The sequence below is a fragment of the Mobula birostris genome, chromosome 8, assembly GCF_030028105.1.
Source record: "Mobula birostris isolate sMobBir1 chromosome 8, sMobBir1.hap1, whole genome shotgun sequence".
Taxonomy (NCBI): domain Eukaryota; kingdom Metazoa; phylum Chordata; class Chondrichthyes; order Myliobatiformes; family Myliobatidae; genus Mobula; species Mobula birostris.
The window spans coordinates 99,540,209-99,557,305 of NC_092377.1; the positions used below are offsets into that span (position 1 = coordinate 99,540,209).

General features: G+C 45.5%; 2 protein-coding genes across 2 annotated transcripts; both read left to right on the plus strand.

The window, feature by feature from the left end:
* The first annotated feature begins 6,927 nt into the window (after positions 1–6,927).
* Positions 6,928–7,580, plus strand: LOC140201529 (histone H2A). The gene has a single exon (XM_072265776.1). The coding sequence runs from the start codon at positions 6,955–6,957 to the stop codon at positions 7,342–7,344; it is 390 nt and encodes a 129-aa protein (XP_072121877.1). The 5' UTR covers positions 6,928–6,954; the 3' UTR covers positions 7,345–7,580.
* An 8,227-nt stretch (positions 7,581–15,807) lies between these two features.
* On the plus strand, positions 15,808–16,119 carry LOC140202025 (histone H4). Its single transcript, XM_072266886.1, has one exon. The coding sequence runs from the start codon at positions 15,808–15,810 to the stop codon at positions 16,117–16,119; it is 312 nt and encodes a 103-aa protein (XP_072122987.1).
* Positions 16,120–17,097: the final 978 nt, after the last annotated feature.

Here is a 17,097-nt window from a genome sequence, read left to right on the forward strand (position 1 = left end):
TAATCCAAAGAGCTTTTACAGGTGTATTAAGAGCAAAAGGATTGTAAGGGATAAAATTGGTTCTCTTGAAGATCAGGTTGGTCGCCTATGTGCGGAACCAAAGGAAATGGGAGAGATCTTAAATAGGTCTTTTGCATCTGTATTTACTAAGGAAACTGGCATGAAGTCTATGGAATTAGGGGAAACAAGTAGTGAGATCATGGAAACTGTACAGATCGAAAAGGAGGAGGTGCTTGCTGCCTTGAGGAAAATTAAAGTGAGTAAACCCCCAGGACCTGACAGGGTGTTCCCTCGGACCTGAAGGAGACTGGTGTTGAAATTGCAGGGGCCCTGGCAGAAATATTTAAAATGTCGCTGTCTACAGGTGAGATGCCGGAGGATTGGAGAGTGGCTCATGTTGTTCCGTTGTTTAAAAAAGGATCGAAAAGTAATCCAGGAAATTATAGGCCGGTAAGTTTAACGTCGGTAGTAGGTAAGTTATTGGAGGGAGTACTAAGAGACAGAATCTACAAGCATTTGGATAGACAGGGACTTATTAGGGAGAGTCAACATGGCTTTGTGCGTGGCAGGTCATGTTTGACCAATCTATTGGAGTTTTTCGAGGAGGTTACCAGGAAAATGGATGAAGGGAAGGCAGTGGATATTGTCTACATGGACTTCAGTAAGGCCTTTGACAAGGACCCGCATGGGAGGTTAGTTAGGAAAATTCAGTCGCTAGGTATACATGGAGAGGTGGTAAATTGGATCAGACATTAGCTCAGTGGAAGAAGCCAAAGAGTGGAAGTAGAGAATTGCTTCTCTGAGTGGAGGCCTGTGACTAGTGGTGTGCCACAGGGATCAGTGCTGGGTCCATTGTTATTTGTCATCTGTATCAATGATCTGGATGATAATGTGGTAAATTGGATCAGCAAATTTGCTGATGATACAAAGATTGGAGGTGTAGTAGACAGCGAGGAAGGTTTTCAGAGCCTGCAGAGGGACTTGGACCAGCTGGAAAAATGGGCTGAAAAATGGCAGATGGAGTTTAATACAGACAAGTGTGAGGTATTGCACGTTGGAAGAACAAACCAAGGTAGAACATACAGGGTTAATGGTAAGGCACTGAGGAGTGCAGTGGAACAGAGGGATCTGGGAATACAGATACAAAATTCCCTAAAAGTGGCGTCACAGGTAGATAGGGTTGTAAAGAGAGCTTTTGGTACATTAGCCTTTATTAATCGAAGTATTGAGTATAAGAGCTGGAATGTTATGATGAGGTTGTATAAGGCATTGGTGAGGCCGAATCTGGAGTATTGTGTTCAGTTTTGGTCACCAAATTACAGGAAGGATATAAATAAGGTTGAAAGAGTGCAGAGAAGGTTTACAAGGTTGTTGCCGGGACTTGAGAAACTCAGTTACAGAGAAAGGTTGATTAGGTTAGGACTTTATTCCCTGGAGCGTAGAAGAATGAGGGGAGATTTGATAGAGGTATATGAAATTATGATGGGTATAGATAGAGTGAATGCAAGCAGGCCTTTTCCACTTAGGCAAGGGGAGAAAAAAACCAGAGGACATGGGTTAAGGGTAAGGGGGGAAAAGTTTAAAGGGAACATTAAGGGGGGCTTCTTCACACAGAGAGTGGTGGGAGTATGGAATGAGCTGCCAGACAAGGTGGTAAATGCGGGTTCTTTTTTAACATTTAAGAATAAATTGGACAGATACATGGATGGGAGGTGTATGGAGGGATATGGTCCGTGTGCAGGTCAGTGGGACTAGGCAGAAAGTGGTTCGGCACAGCCAAGAAGGGTCAAAAGGCCTGTTTCTGTGCTGTAGTTTCTATGGTTCTATGGTTCTAAGAAAAGAACAGTTATCATCAATCAGAAAGTGGCAGCTGTGATTTCTGGGGACATGTACTAATGACATGTACGAGAAAAGGTTGAGTTCAACAGTGCATGGCATTCAAGAGTTACATCAAGGGATGGTCAAGCAAAAATTTTGAAGAGCGAATTAGAACTTCTCAGATCAAAAATAGATGGAAGACCATGATTGCCCATATCAAACAACATGGCACATAATGATGGGGGCTGGGTGCACAGAGGGTACCCCAGAGGCAGGGAAGAGGAGATATGGGTGGGTGTCCCAGGGACTTGAGGTGGGGGATGGCACCCCAAAGAGAAAAGTGAAGGGAGAAGGCAGCGTACCACAGGAGCAAGGGTGAGAGGTGTCAGAGCAACCGAGAGATGGGAGGGGGAAAGCTATTTGTGTATTTAATATCTCAATAATATTTGAGTAATCTTTTATGTATATTGTTTGATTAAGCATTCTTTGTTTGTTCAAATAATTCATGTATGAAGTACATGAATGGCATATGTCATCACACCACCATGTGAGAAGTGCATGCCTCGCTTAAATTAGATATGCATTATGGACTCTCCATGTTTCCCTTTCAATTAGTTTTCTTTTCAACAGTCGTCCTGTTCCCCCTCCTCCCCTCGCCCCCACCCCAACCCCTGTATCTGGGTTGTCTTCTTCCAGCCACCCCCATCGTTTCTGGGACATCCCACCCACACGTTAGGATCACAACATTCCACCCACTGTCTGCCCCTCCTGTGTTGGCCTGTTTCCTCTCTCCCGTGTCTCTAGGTCACTCCTTCCACCACCCATCCCATTTCTGGGATTTATCCTTCCGCACTTACACGTTACCAGCTCTCCTATTCTCCATTCCCCATCTGTGGGTCATCTCCTCCCCCTGGTCTCAGAATCTCCTCCATCCACCTACCCCGTTTCTGAATCTCCCTCCTCCCCCAGTATCTGGGTCCCTTTTGCACCTCTCTCTCACCCCATCACTGTGTCATAGTCTCTGGGATGCAACCTTTTTCCCCTCCTCTAGCCCTAATCTGTTTCTGAATGCCCCATATCCTCCCTCACCCATCTGGTCTCTGGGACAACTTCTTCCTCGTCTCTGGAACACTTCCCTGTGCCCTATCCCATTCCCCACATCCCCATAATCATCTCCGCGACACCCCGACATCGATCCCCTGTTCGGGGTTGCTTTATCTCCTTCCCTAAACATAATGGAATACCCCCTTCCTCCTCTTCTCACCCTCAATCCCAACTCTAGAATTCCCCTTTCCCCACCTCCCACAGCTATCTCTGTGATGCCTCACTACCACCTCCTTACCCAACACACCAACCCATCTATTTAACGCACCTTTCACCCTCTGACTTTGTGATGCCCCTTACCCTTGCTGAGTATGAGATGCCCCACTCATCACCACACACTACTCCTGCGTCTCTGCGATGTGTGCACCCAATTAACCATCTCTGGGATTCTCCCAAATCCATAAGATACTCCTCGAAGTATTCAGGAAGCAAAATCTTTGTTGTCCAGTGTAATTGGTGACTTTTGATCAGACTAAATGTTTTCAAAGAGTAAATAACATGTAGTTTTGTTGATTATTACGACCTGTAAGAATTTATCATGATTGCTATTCTGTGTTTGCAAATAAGGGATTAGAAGCTGTACAGATGTCAATTAGCCAATATCCATATATATTTGACAATTCTGAGCAAAAGTTTCAGAGCAGTTTGGTGACGGAGGAGGGGGTGTTCCAAGGGGAGGACATTCCCCTTGGAATGCATGGGTTTCCTCTAGGTGCTCCAGTTCCCTCACCCCCACCCCCACAGTCCAAAGATGTACCGGTTAGTAGATTAATTGATCATGGTAAATTGTCCCATGATTAAGCTAGAATTGAATCAGTGGGTTCCTGGCAGTGCAGCTTAAAGGGCTGAAAGGGCTTATTCCAAGCTGTGTCTCTAAAAATAAGTTAAGGATTCACCCTTGAGGATTATAAAAAAGCCAGAAAAAAGAACTCAAGAAGGGAATTAGGAAGGCCAGAAGGAGCCATGAATAATTCTTGACAAGTGGGATTAAAGAGAATCCCAAGGCATTCTATATATACATCAGGAACAATATGACAGCTAGGGGAGAAAGTAGGACCATTCAAGGATAAAGGGATACATTTGCTTGGCTGTGAAGGATTTGGTTGAAACCCTTAATGAGCACTTCCTATCAGTATTTACCAAGCAGAAGGACATAGAGGATAGAGAGATCAATGCCAAGTGTATTGATATACCAGGGCACTTTATGGTAAAGCAGAAGGCACTGTGAGTCTCTTAAAGAGCATTAAGATGAGTAAGTCCCCATGGCTTGATGGAATATACCCCAGGTTATTGAGAGAGGCAAGAGGAGAGATTACTAAGGCCTTGATCAATGTCTTTGTGTCCTCTCCAGGGACAGGTGAGGTCCTGAAGGACTGGCAAGTGGGTAATATTGTTCCATTATTCAAAAAGGGAACCATGCATAATCCTAGAAAGTAGAGACCAGTGAGTCTCATCTCAGTGGTAGGGAAGATACTGGAGAGAATTCTTCAGAATAGGATTCATGTGCGTTTGGAAAATCGTGGCTTTATGGGGGGCAAGTAGTGTCGTACTAACTTGATTGAGAGTTTTGATGAGGTGATGAGGGTGTTTGATGAAGGTACAGTAGATCTGTTGTCTACATGGATTTTAGAAAGGCATTTGACAAAGTTCCTCATCCAGAAGATTGATTTGCATAGGTTTCATGGTAAATAGGCAATCTGGATTCACAACTGGCTTGTCTGTAGAAGACGGATGGTAGAGATTGAAGGGATTTACGCCAGCTGGAGATCTCTCATTACTGGTGATCCACAGGGATCTGGACTGGGATCTACTGTCTGTGATGTGTATAAATAACCTCGATGAAAATGTAAATGGGTGGGTTTGTAAGTTTGTAGATGATGCAAAGATTGATGGTGTTGTGGATAGTGTAGAAAACTGGCAAAGAATACAGTGGGATACAGATCAGTTGCAAATGTGGGCAGAAAAATGGCAGATGGATTTTTATCTGGTCAAATGTGAAGTGTAACACCTTGATAGGTCAAATGTAAATAGAAAGTACACTGTTGAAGGCAATACCCTCAATAGTGTTAATGAGCAGATGGATCTTGGGCTCCAAGTTCATAGCTCCATGAATGTGGCTACACAGGTCAATAAGGTGGTTAAGAAGGCAATTGGCAGGCTTACCTTTATTAGTTGAGGCACTGAGTTCAAAGGTCAGGAAGTTATATTGCAGCTTTATAAAACTCTAGTTAGACAACATCAAGAGTATTGCATACAGTTTTGGTCACACCATTTGAAGCACCTTCAATAACTCCAAAAGACTGGGGTTTGGTGAAATACTGAAAGGCTTTTATTTGCTGTACAATACGACCTCCACAGTGAGTGTCTGCCCCCGGACTGAGGGGGAGGGGAAAGGCGGAACACCTTTATACAGGACTCTGTGGGAGGAGCCACAGGGGCAGTCAGCAGAGGAGCGTGTCCAGACAGTTAACTCAGTTACAACAAAAATGTGGTTTACCACATCATTATAGAAAGGATGTTGATACTCTGGAGAAACACCTGCATCTCCTCTAAGGCCATGAGTATCACGAACTCATTCATGAACAATATTTGTGAGTGCATCACAGGTGAGGCTTCCTGCCTGGCCCATTACAAGAAACAGTCAACCAGCAGCTCCCCGGAGGTCCAGACTGCCATGCGGCTATCGCTGCTTGGGAAGCTGTCCAGTCTTGTCATGTCAGAAGGAACAATGTCGGTGACCGAGTACACCAACTCAAAGTGTATTTCCACAGGATCCTGACAAAACAAACTGAAAACCCAATGGCTCTATTAAATGTCACACACAGTTTCCATGGAAGAATTGTCTTAATATTTTGACTATACTTTTCTATATCTGCCTCAATATTTCTCTTTCGGGAGATAATATTCATCAAGTTCATGTTGATGACAATTAGCTGTCCCCCTGCCTGGTGACATTCCTGTGATCCTGCACACTGAACTAACACGGAGCTTCCCCTTCTCCTGTCCCGTTAGTTTGTCTTCATCTTCAAGCACTTGTCCCACTGAACTCTCCATTGACAGAGGAAGACATTGATCAGGATTTTTGTATGCTTTCTGTTCTTCATGTTCTAGTGAATGCCTCTTCATTTCCCCATTATACTGTTTCCTTGCTGCCCTGAATCTACATCAGAATAAATTAACTGTTGTATCGCTGTTTCTGTGTTTCCACCACAGACTGTGAAGTGACCCTTCCATGATGTGATGTGTTTTCACAAAGAGGGACACATTCCCAGAGGCAGTTATGGTAGAATTAATTCACATTCTCTGTGGACAGTAACCAGGATTCAGTGACTGATCATGCAGGGAGTCCATGTTCACAGAGAGGTTTCTGAGTGCTTCCTTTTGGTCTGTTGTTTAATTTTATTTTCTCTTTGGTGTTAAACTGAGGAGGCTGAGTCAGTGCCCAAGAGTATCAAAGCAGCAGGGCCCGGATCCGAGAGCCAGGAATGAGCACTAGGCCAGATTTAAAGTCTCAGTCTGTCAGGGTTGGGGTGAGGGAGTTATTCAGCTTGCTGCTTTGGGGGGTTTGTTCATCCCTGTGCTGAACTGAGGCTGTGGCCTGTAACTAACAGGCTCCTGGACCAGCTTTGTGACTTTAGTTCTGAGTATTATTTACTTTTTTTTACTTTTTGCACGATTTGTTCTTTTTTGCACATTGGGTGTTTGACAGTCTTTTTTCATGAGTTCTATTGGGTTTCTTTGTTTTGTGACAGTCTCTAAGGAGATGAATCTGAAGGCTCAATATAGTATACACAGTTTGAAGTTTGTTCAAATTTCATGTCCTTTTGAGGAGTGACAGTTATTTTTCGCGCTTCTTTTGCTGCCGTCTGATCATTGGAGAAGCAGACAGCTCTCTGATTGGGTTATTCCACATCACCAATCGAAGAAAGCATTGCACAACCAATCGTAAATGTCCTTCCGCAATCCTCCAGAAGCTATAAAATTGGTGAATGCGGAAACATTTCCTCATTCTCTGCGAAGAAGTTTGCTGAAATGAGTGGACGAGGGAAAACCGGAAAGGCCAAGAGCAAGCCTAAGTCTCGCTCGTCCCGGGCCGGACTGCAGTTCCCGGTGGGCCGTGTTCACAGGCTCCTGAGAAAGGGTAACTATGCTGAGCGGGTGGGTGCCGGAGCCCCGGTCTATCTGGCTGCTGTGCTCGAGTATCTGACGGCTGAAATCCTCGAGTTGGCCGGTAACGCAGCCCGGGACAACAAGAAGACCCGCATCATCCCCAGACACCTGCAGCTGGCCGTCCGCAACGACGAGGAGCTCAACAAGCTGCTGGGAGGGGTGACCATCGCTCAGGGCGGGGTGCTGCCCAATATCCAGGCCGTGTTGTTGCCCAAGAAAACCGGCGGGTCCACCAACCCCAAGGCCAAGTAAAGAGATAAAGCGACAATTTAAAAACCCAAAGGCTCTTTTCAGAGCCACTCAGATTGTCTGTGGAAGGGCTGAGCACCGACTGCGGTGAGTCCGGGGCATTTCCGTTCAAAGTGTCTGTCGTAGACAAGGGCTTAAACTCTCAATCTAAAGTGCATTTCCTTCCCCGAAAAGAAAACAGTATTTATCTCCGCACTTTACCGGGTTTTACCAATTGTACTGCGCATTTGACCGAAAATGAAGGTTCTCTCCACCCCCCCCCCCCCGCTTCCTGGTTAATGCAGAGCGATGCTTGATTGGCGGTAAAGCGCCTAACGTAATTGGCGAGTGTAAACGCCCAATCAGAGAGCGGCCATGTTCACCGAAACATTGAAATTTGAGAAGTCCTCGACGAGTAAGTTAATTTTATAGAACAGTCTAAAAGTAAATAACTACAGATGTGTGCGAATAGGAGCCGTCACATGACCCTGATCCATTTTTACTATAAACAATGTAAATTTATTATCAAAATACGTACACCACACACAGCCTTGAATTTCATCCTGTAGGCACCCACAAAGTAAACAATAGAATCTATGGAAAAGCTACACACAACAAAGACCGACAAACAAGAGGGGAAATCGTGCAAACAAAAATAGTAATATAAAACATTACCCGCAGAAACCCCGAAAATGAGTTCTCCGATATGAGAGATATGCATATTAGATTAGAGTCAACTTTATTGTCATTGTGCCGAGTACAGATACAAAGCCAATGAAATGCAGTTAGCATATGACCAGAAAGGCAAAGGATAGTGTTATTTACAAAATAACTGCGAATAAAAAAGTGCTACAGCACACACATATAAAAGTACTGAGACAGTACAATACGGATGCAATACTGCTTAGCGCTGTGATGAGAGGTTCAGCAGGGTCACAGCCTCAGGGAAGAAGCTCTTCCTGTGCCTGATGGTGCTGGAGCGGAGGAGAGTAAAAAGTCCATGGTTAGGGTGAGATGCACCCCTGATACAGTAATGCTTTTCGCCCTGCCCAGGCAGCGTTTATGGTAGATGTTCTCAATGCTGGGCAATTGGGTGCCAATATTCCGATCAGTACAAATGCTGATTCATGGAACATGACAGGTTTTTATTAAGTTATGGACGGTTCGCAAACTGCGGTCGGGATCGGGAGTGTAATGTGAAGTTGTTTGTGAAAGGACCGTGAACCTATTCTGAATCCCAAGAAGAATCAATAGTATTCATGACAATTACAAAGCACCTATTTAACCACCTTCACGGCAATTAAACCGCATCAGCAACAACAAAAATCTGCCTCAGAAGAATAAACTCTTTGAGTAAGGTTGTGTGTGCATGTCTGAAGATGGAACCAAGCTGATGTAGGAAAGTTTAAATGGGCGAGGAGAACCAATCACAACTCGCCCGGAGCCCGGTAACTCTGGCAGGGCGGTGGAGGCGGAAGTGGAAGAAGCTGACATTGAGAATCATTGCTTTTCTTGCAGCAGAGGAGGCTGCAGATCTCAGATCTGATCGAGTTATCTATACCCGGGGTGTGAAACTGCTCAAATGCTGATCGACACACGGGGATTCTGAGCGTACAAAACTGAGCTGACGGAAGGGATGGGTCTGAACAGACGGTATTGTCCTGTGCCGGCTGAACAGCCTCACTCTCTGCCAGACATTCCTGGAATGGTTTTATTCTTTACCGGCGTGAGGGATTCGCCAGCAGGGACACCAATATCCCCAAATCCCTGGACGTTCTTGAGTGACTTTCTAGCCCATTTCAGAGGGCAGAGAAAGGTCGGCGACACCGTAGCGTGTCGGGAGTCACACAGAGGCCGCGGGAAGGACTGCAGATTTCCTCCCCTGGACAGAAAGGCTTTCACCACAGGCCAGTACGCTCCACACTGGACCAGCTGTTTATTCCAGACTGAGTGCTCTGGTGTGGTGCCCGCTGATTCTGGGAGCTCACACACTAAATGCTGTGTAGTGGAAATGAGTATGTTAATGAGGGCAATGTTGTTTACGTGGACCCCAGTGAGGAGTTTAACGTTTGAGGCATCGGAGTTGTCAGGATGCTGAAGCGGAGACCCAATTGCAGACCAAGTACTGTGCGCACTGTGATATTTACTGAGTAGCAAATCCAGGGGGGCAACAAAGTCGGCGTCAAAGTTCAGGCAGAGATCAAAACACTCAGAGAAATCCAAAAACCAGAATCGGGAAACAGGCAGAGTCGATATTCGACAAACAGAGTCAATATTCAGACAGACAGAGTACAGATATGAATACTGGAAAGGCTCAGGAAAATTCACTGGTACAATCTGGCAACAAACAAGTGAGAACACAGGACTGAAATACACTGAGCAATAGAGAGGCAGATGATAGTTGGAGCACAATGAGACAGAAGTGGCAGCAAAACAGGTAGTGATGAGAAACAGGTGAGGGGTGGAGTACTCAGTAATACAGGGGCCGGAGTGAGGACAGGAGCACATGGGGCATGAAAACAGACAAGAGCACATGGCAATACAAAACCACAGACTGACGGCTAGGGGGATGACACACAAAAAGACAAAGTTCAACTGGGGGTACTGACAGGAGTCTGGTCCAAACTGTTCGAGCCCATAAGATACGAGGTGAGGTGGCAAACTGGAACTAAAATCAGCTTGGTTTATGGGAGGCCGAGGATGGTGGTGGAGAGTTGTTCTTCTCACTAGAAGGCTGTGACCAGTGGTGTATCACACGGATTGGTGCTAGGATCCTTTATGTTTGTGGCAGACAGCAACAACTTGGATGTTAAAGTAGGTGGTGTGATCAGCAAGTTTACAAGTGACACAAATATCTGTGGAGGTGTAAAGAGTGAGGAAGCCTGACTTAGATACAACATGATATTCATCAGCTGGTCCGTCAGGCAGAGGAATGGGAGGTGGAATTCAATCTTGACAAGTGAGAGGGAAATGGTACATTGGTGTAAGTCACAGGGGGTGGAGATCAGAAATAGGGAAGTACTGATATGGTTGTACAGGGAGTTGTTGAAGTCACAGCGAGGAAACAGATACAAGTTCTTTGGGATTTGGAAAATTGAGGGGTGACCTTCCTGAATCACACAAAGCCCTTAGGAGTGCTGACGAGAGAGATGTTGGGATGTTTCCAGAGTTACAAGGTCAGAGAGCTATTTAAAGCTGATGTGCGGGAACATCTCATGTCCCACAAATACTTGGAAGCCTGCAGAAATGTGCCAGTGGGACACACTTGGTTTTTACAGTGACAGGTAACTGATACTGCACCGTGTGACCTCTACATCTGAATAGAGAACTGACAGGAATCAATGAAAACACACCACACTGCATTGTCCGGAAACAGTCAGCAATGTTCCACTCGGACAATGAACTTTCCAACATTGTCCTTCACCGTAAGGACAGAGACCTACAAAACTCTCCACACTGTGCAGTGAGCACACAGGCCTGTACACACCCAGCATTAGGGATCAAAGTGTTAACCTGTCTGTAGTACCAGAGGGTGTGGACTGAATTGTATAGTTCTCAGCTGTATTCATTAAAGAGAAAGGCATTGTACTCTGGACTTAGCCACCACAGGCACCTGTATAAATGAATTTCACAGATTCACCACCCTCGAGCTGCAGAAATTCTTTATTACCTCTGTTCTAAATGGATGTTCCTCCATTCTGAAACTGTGCCAGCATATCTTAGACAAGGAGTCCAAAGCTGCTCACATTATTTCAAGTACAGTCTGACTAATGTCATAGAAACATAGAAAACCTACAACACAATACAGGTCCTTTGGCCCACAAAGCTGTGCCGAACATGTCCTTATCTTAGACATTACCTAGGGTTACCCATAGCCTTGTATTTTTCTAATCTCTATGGACCTGTCCAGGAGTCTCTTAAAAGACCCTATCATATCTGCCTCCACCACCGCCGCTGGCAGCCCATTCCACGCACTCGCCACTCTCTGCATACAAAACTTAGCCCTGACATCTCCTCTGTACCTGCTTACAAGCACCTGCTGGCCAAGATGTCGATCCAGGCAGTCCCATTTGCCTGCATTTGAAACGAATTTATTACTTATATCCTTCATATACATGAGGAGTAAAGATCTTTACATTACGTCTCTGTCTAATGTGCAATTTATAGTAAATTATAAATACGATGTACAACAGGACAGTCAATATAACATGGAAATACAGTAGCATCAGCATGAATTAATCAGTCTGACGGCCTGGTGGAAGAAGATGACCCAGAGCCTGTTGGTCCTGGCTTTTATGCTGCGGTACTGTTTCCCGGATGGTAGCAGCAAGAACAGTTTGTGGTTGGGCTGAGTCAGATCTCCAATAATCCTTTGGGCCCTTTTTACACACCTGTCCTTGTAAATGTCCTGAAGAGTGGGAAGTTCACATCTACAGATGCTCTGGGCTGTCCACACCACTCTCTGCAGAGTCCTGTGATTCAGGGAACTACAGTTCCCATACCAGGCAGTGATGCAGCCAGTCAGGATGCTCTCAGTTGTACCCCTGTAGAGAGTTCTTAGAATTTGGGAGCCCGTACCAAAGTTCCTCAACCGTCTGATGTGAAAGAGACTTTGTTGTGCCTTTTTCACCACACAGCCAGTATGTACAGACCATGTGAGATCCTCAGTGATGTGGATGCCAAGGAACTTAAAGCTGTTCACCCTCTCAACCCGAGATCCATTGATGTCAATAGGAGCTAGCCTGTCTCCATGCCTCCTGTCGTCCACAACCAGCTTCTTTGTTTTTGCGACATTGAGGGAGAAGTTATTTTCTTGGCACCACTGTGTCAGGGTGATGACTTCTTCCCTGCAGGCTGCCTTGTTATTATTTGAAATTAGGCCATCAGTGTAGTGTTGTCAGCAATTTTAATATGCAGATTGGAGCTGTGGGTGGCGATACAGTCATGGGTATACAGAGAGTAAAGGAGGGAGCTTACGACACAGCCCTGAGGGGCACCTGTGTTGAGAGTCAGAGGGTTGGAGGTGAGGGAGCCCATTCTTACCACCTGCTGGCGATCAGACAGAAAGTCCAGGATCCAGCTACACAAGGCAGGGTGAAGGCCAAGGTCTCTGAGCTTCTTGTCGAGCCTGGATGGAATTATGGTGTTGGATGCTGAACTGTAGTCCAAGAACAGCATTCTCACATAAGCATCCTTCTTTTCCAGATGCATAAGGATGGTGTGTAGAGTTAAGTCTATTGCGTCATCTGTCGATCGGTAGGCAAAATGTAGATGGTCCATTGTGGGTGGTAGCGTGCTGCAGATGTCGTCCTTGACCAGCATCTCAAAGCATTTGCTTATTATTGAGGTGAGTGTGACCGGACGCCAGTCATTCAGACATGTTACATTGGTCGTTTTAGGGACTGAAACAATAGCAGGAAGGCACTCTACACTGTGAGGGGGAGAGATTAAAAATGCCTGTAACCACACCTGCCAGTTGTGCCATGCACATCCTGAGTACCCACCGTGGGATGCCGTCCAATGCCGTAGCCTTATGACTGTCCACTCGTTGGAAACACCTGCATACTTCATCCTTAGAGATGACCAAGCTGCAGATGGCATCAACTGTAGGTCTCCTCAGGGGCTCAGTGTTGGCAGCATCAAATTGAGGGGAGAAAAGATTTAGCTCATCTGGGAGAGAGGCAGCAATGCTGGAAACTCCACTTCATTCAGCTTTGAAGTCTGCGATGGCGTGCAGACCTTACCATAAGCTGCATAATTTGTTGGTGGAAAGTTGTGCCTGGATCATGTCCCAAACCCATCTATTAACTCCTATCTACTTTTCTAAATATCATTTAGGTGTTGTGATTGTGACTGCCTCAACCATTTCCTCTAGTAGCTTGTTCCATATACCTACCACGATCTGAGTCACTGAAGTCCCATTTAAATCTTTCCCCTCCCACCTTAAAGCTATGCTCTCTAGTTTTTTTAATCCCTTACCCTGGGGGAAAATGACAGAACAACCACTTGTGCCACTCATGATTTGATACAGTGCAATAAGATCACCACTCAGTCTCCTGTGCTCCATGGAATAAAGTCCTTGCTTGTCCAACCTGACCCTACATGGTCAATAAGGTCACCAGTCAGTCTTCTGTACTCTATGGAATAAAGTCCTTGCCTGCCTAGCCTGACCACATAAGTTAGTCTCTGTCGTCCTGGCAACAGCCTCATAAATTTTGTACTCTTCCCATGTAAATGGTGTCCTTCCTATAACACTGTAACCAAACTGTACCCAGTACTCTAGTTGTGGCCTCCCCAACATCATGTACAACTGTAGAAATAACATCCCAGTTACCATATTAACAGATAGACTTGTGACATTGAGGGTGATATTGGAGGGTAGCCTCTGAGGTGGGATGTCTGTGACCAGTGGTAGATGGCAGAGATACGTGCTGGGTTTGAAGTTCACAGATAACACAGAATTGGTGTTTTGCGTCCTGTTCTGGTCACCACACCAAACCTGATTGCTGCTCCAACATGTCATCAGCAAACAATGCAACCAATAGCAACTTCCGACTGATAGTTCACAAAACTACTTCCTTTACTACCACTTTCAAATATGATTCTACTACAAAGTCGTGTGTGATTGGAACCTGTGATTTACATTTTGGTGGTGTGTTTTTGGGCCAATTGATTGATCTGGCACTTTGCTGTCTCTGAGAGAGTTCGATGAGGATAGGAGCAGAATGTGTGGCCTGGTAGCCTGGAGCCCATGATCAACACCATTACTTCTCTGTGATTAAGGCATCAAGCAAGCTGAAGCCAACAAAGACAAGAGCAGAGAGCCAGCCGGTGTTCAGCGCTGTTTGCCTGGTCTTCCTCTCTCTTTCTCGCTAGCTACTGTTGGAGGAAAGTGAAGCAGTCTTGGGATCCACATTGGCAGGATTGATCAGAGAGGTTGTGGACTTGTCTTGGACTTTGAGGTTCATGTTGCATGTGTTCCTGAATACTGTTTTTGAACAGTTTGATTGGGACAATTGATGTGGACTGGGGCACTTCAGCAAAGAATGCATTGGCTGGAGGTATAGTGCTGAACTAAACTAAACTGAATTCTCCTGGTTTGATATTCTATGTGTTGTGCACTCGCTTTTTGCCATTTGCACAATTTCCTTTTTTTTTCAATCATTGGGTGTTTCATGTTTTCTCGATGGGTCGTATTGTGCTTTTTTTTAGCTTTATTGCTGCCTGTAGGATAAATCTCAGAGCCGTATTCTGTATACATACTTTGTAAATAAATGTACTGTGAACCTTTGAAGAGATGTGACTACAATTGAGAGACTGCAGAAAAAAGTCCAGACAAATGTTGTATAGGCTGGTTGGCTTCAGTTATAAGGGATTGAAAAGGCGGGGGTTTTCCCTGGAGTGAAGGAATCTGAGAGGTGACATTAATCAGGTATGTAGAATGATATGAGGCATAGAATGGATAAATTATCAGAGTCTATTTTCCATGGTAGCAGTATCTCAATCTAGAGGCTGTGAGTTCAAAGTGACAGGGTGGAGGCTCAGGGGAATCTGAGAGGTAAATTTCTCACAGACAAAGAAGCTAATATCTGGGATGAGCTGCCAAAGGAGATGATGGAGGCAGGAACCCACACGGTCTCACTGTTCAATAACACAACTCAGGATCCTGTCATTCACTGTGATCAGCTTCCCTGGTTTAACTCCCCAAAACAGAGTCACAGATGTATACAGCACAGAAATAGGCCCTTTGGCCAACTCATCCATGTCGACCAAGCTGCACCAAATTGCCTTCAATTAGGCTGTTTCACTCCAAATCTTTCCTCTCCATGTACCTGCTCAGACATATTGTGAATATACCTACCTCTACAGCTTCTTCCACATATCCTTCTGTGGGAAATGTTGTCCCTCAGGTCCCTTACAATCTCTGTCCTCTCACAATATCTATGCCCTTTACACTTAAACATTCCTCTGTTTGGGGGAAGAGACTGATCGTCCACATTATTGATACCTCTCATGATTATATAAACCTGTACAAAGTCTTTATACTCCAAGGAAAAGTCCCAGTCTATCAATTCTCTGTTTATAACTCAAGCCCTCTCCATATAACTCCGGCCCCAGGGATATCCTTGTGAATATGTTCTACTCCCTTTCCAGCTTAAATAACTTATTTCCTGTGGCTCTGTGACCAAAACTGCACATAGACCACAAGAAGTCTCAGAAATATGTTGTGCAGAGTAACATGACACCGTCATTGCCTCCACCCCTCTCCGCACTGCCCGTCACGCTGTGTTCACTCTCTCTCTCCCTCTCTCTCTATCCCCCTCCCCCCTCTCTCTCCCCCTCCCCCCTCTCTCTCTCTCCCCTCCCCCCCCCTCTCTCTCGTTCTCTCTCTCTCTCTCTCTCACTCTCTCTGCGCGTTTCTCGGACAGGTCGGGGCGCTGTGTATAAAAGTTTGTTACTGAACAACGACTGGAGTGAAGCGGCGTTATGTCTGGCAGAGGGAAAGGAGGCAAAGGACTCGGCAAAGGCGGAGCCAAGCGGCACCGTAAAGTGCTCCGTGACAACATCCAGGGCATCACCAAACCGGCCATCCGCCGTCTGGCTCGGCGTGGCGGCGTCAAGCGGATTTCGGGTCTGATCTATGAGGAGACCCGTGGGGTGCTGAAGGTTTTCCTGGAGAACGTGATCCGGGATGCGGTCACCTACACCGAGCACGCTAAGCGCAAGACTGTCACTGCTATGGATGTGGTGTACGCTCTGAAACGCCAAGGCCGCACTCTCTATGGCTTCGGCGGTTGAGGAACTCTTCGTTCTTCCAAACACAAAACAAAGGCTCTTCTAAGAGCCGCCCACAGGCTCGCGGGGAGAGCAGGTCCCATACCATTGACCTGAAATGTTAACTCTTTATTATGCGATTAATGTTAAAACAAAGGGACGAGGTTGTCACATAATTACTGAGAATTATGGCACAGGATTGAAATCTCTCCGAACACAGAATGAACGGTATCGGGCCACGAAGAGCGTCATTGTTACATTAAGGGTCTGGAAATTAAATTTCCATTCTCTGGTGAACACAATAACCCAATCAGAGAGCGGCAAGTGTACCTCAGTTCTGAGGATCGTGTAGTTTTGAGGTTGTGGGGTGGTCAGTTTTCTCATAGTTTTGAAAACTCTGAAAGGGCTGAGGTCCTGACAAAAACTCTACCCATGTCCCTTAGTTCTCCTTTCCAGTCTCCTCTCCCCATGTACTAGATCCTCCTGTGGACAGTTTACAATGATGGAAGCAACCTTCCAGAAATGCTTGGTATGGCCATTCCAATCGATTTACCTCTTGTATTGGTCACTGCCCCACTCAATATTCACATGGGTATCATCCCTGAGAACTGTAATCTTACTGTGGCCCTCATCATCTGAAGGTTGTTCAATTAAATGGAGCTGAAAACTGAAAAATGATTACTCCATCTGGCTTGATAATGTCACCTCTAGAATTTTATTGCATAAGAACTGTAAGGTTTTGCATAAGGTTTTATCCACACATGTCAAACCATCTACCGGAGCATAATAGAAAACTGAATCCGCTATTTCTCCCTCAGAATTGAAATGGGTAGCCACCGGGAGATCCCGCTTTGCCATTTTCAATGGGCGTGGGGTGCATTTGTTCTGTTCACATTGTCCAATTAAAAGGTTAGATGGAAACCTACCAATGAAAACTTATTCTACCCGATTCCTTATTAGCATAGGGCGGGGCATACTGTCTATTTAATCGGCACTGCGAGT

Excerpts from the sequence above, each read along its gene's own strand:
- LOC140201529 (XM_072265776.1), top strand. The coding sequence starts at position 6,955 with ATGAGTGGACGAGGGAAAACCGGAAAGGCCAAGAGCAAGCCTAAGTCT.
- LOC140202025 (XM_072266886.1), top strand. The coding sequence starts at position 15,808 with ATGTCTGGCAGAGGGAAAGGAGGCAAAGGACTCGGCAAAGGCGGAGCC.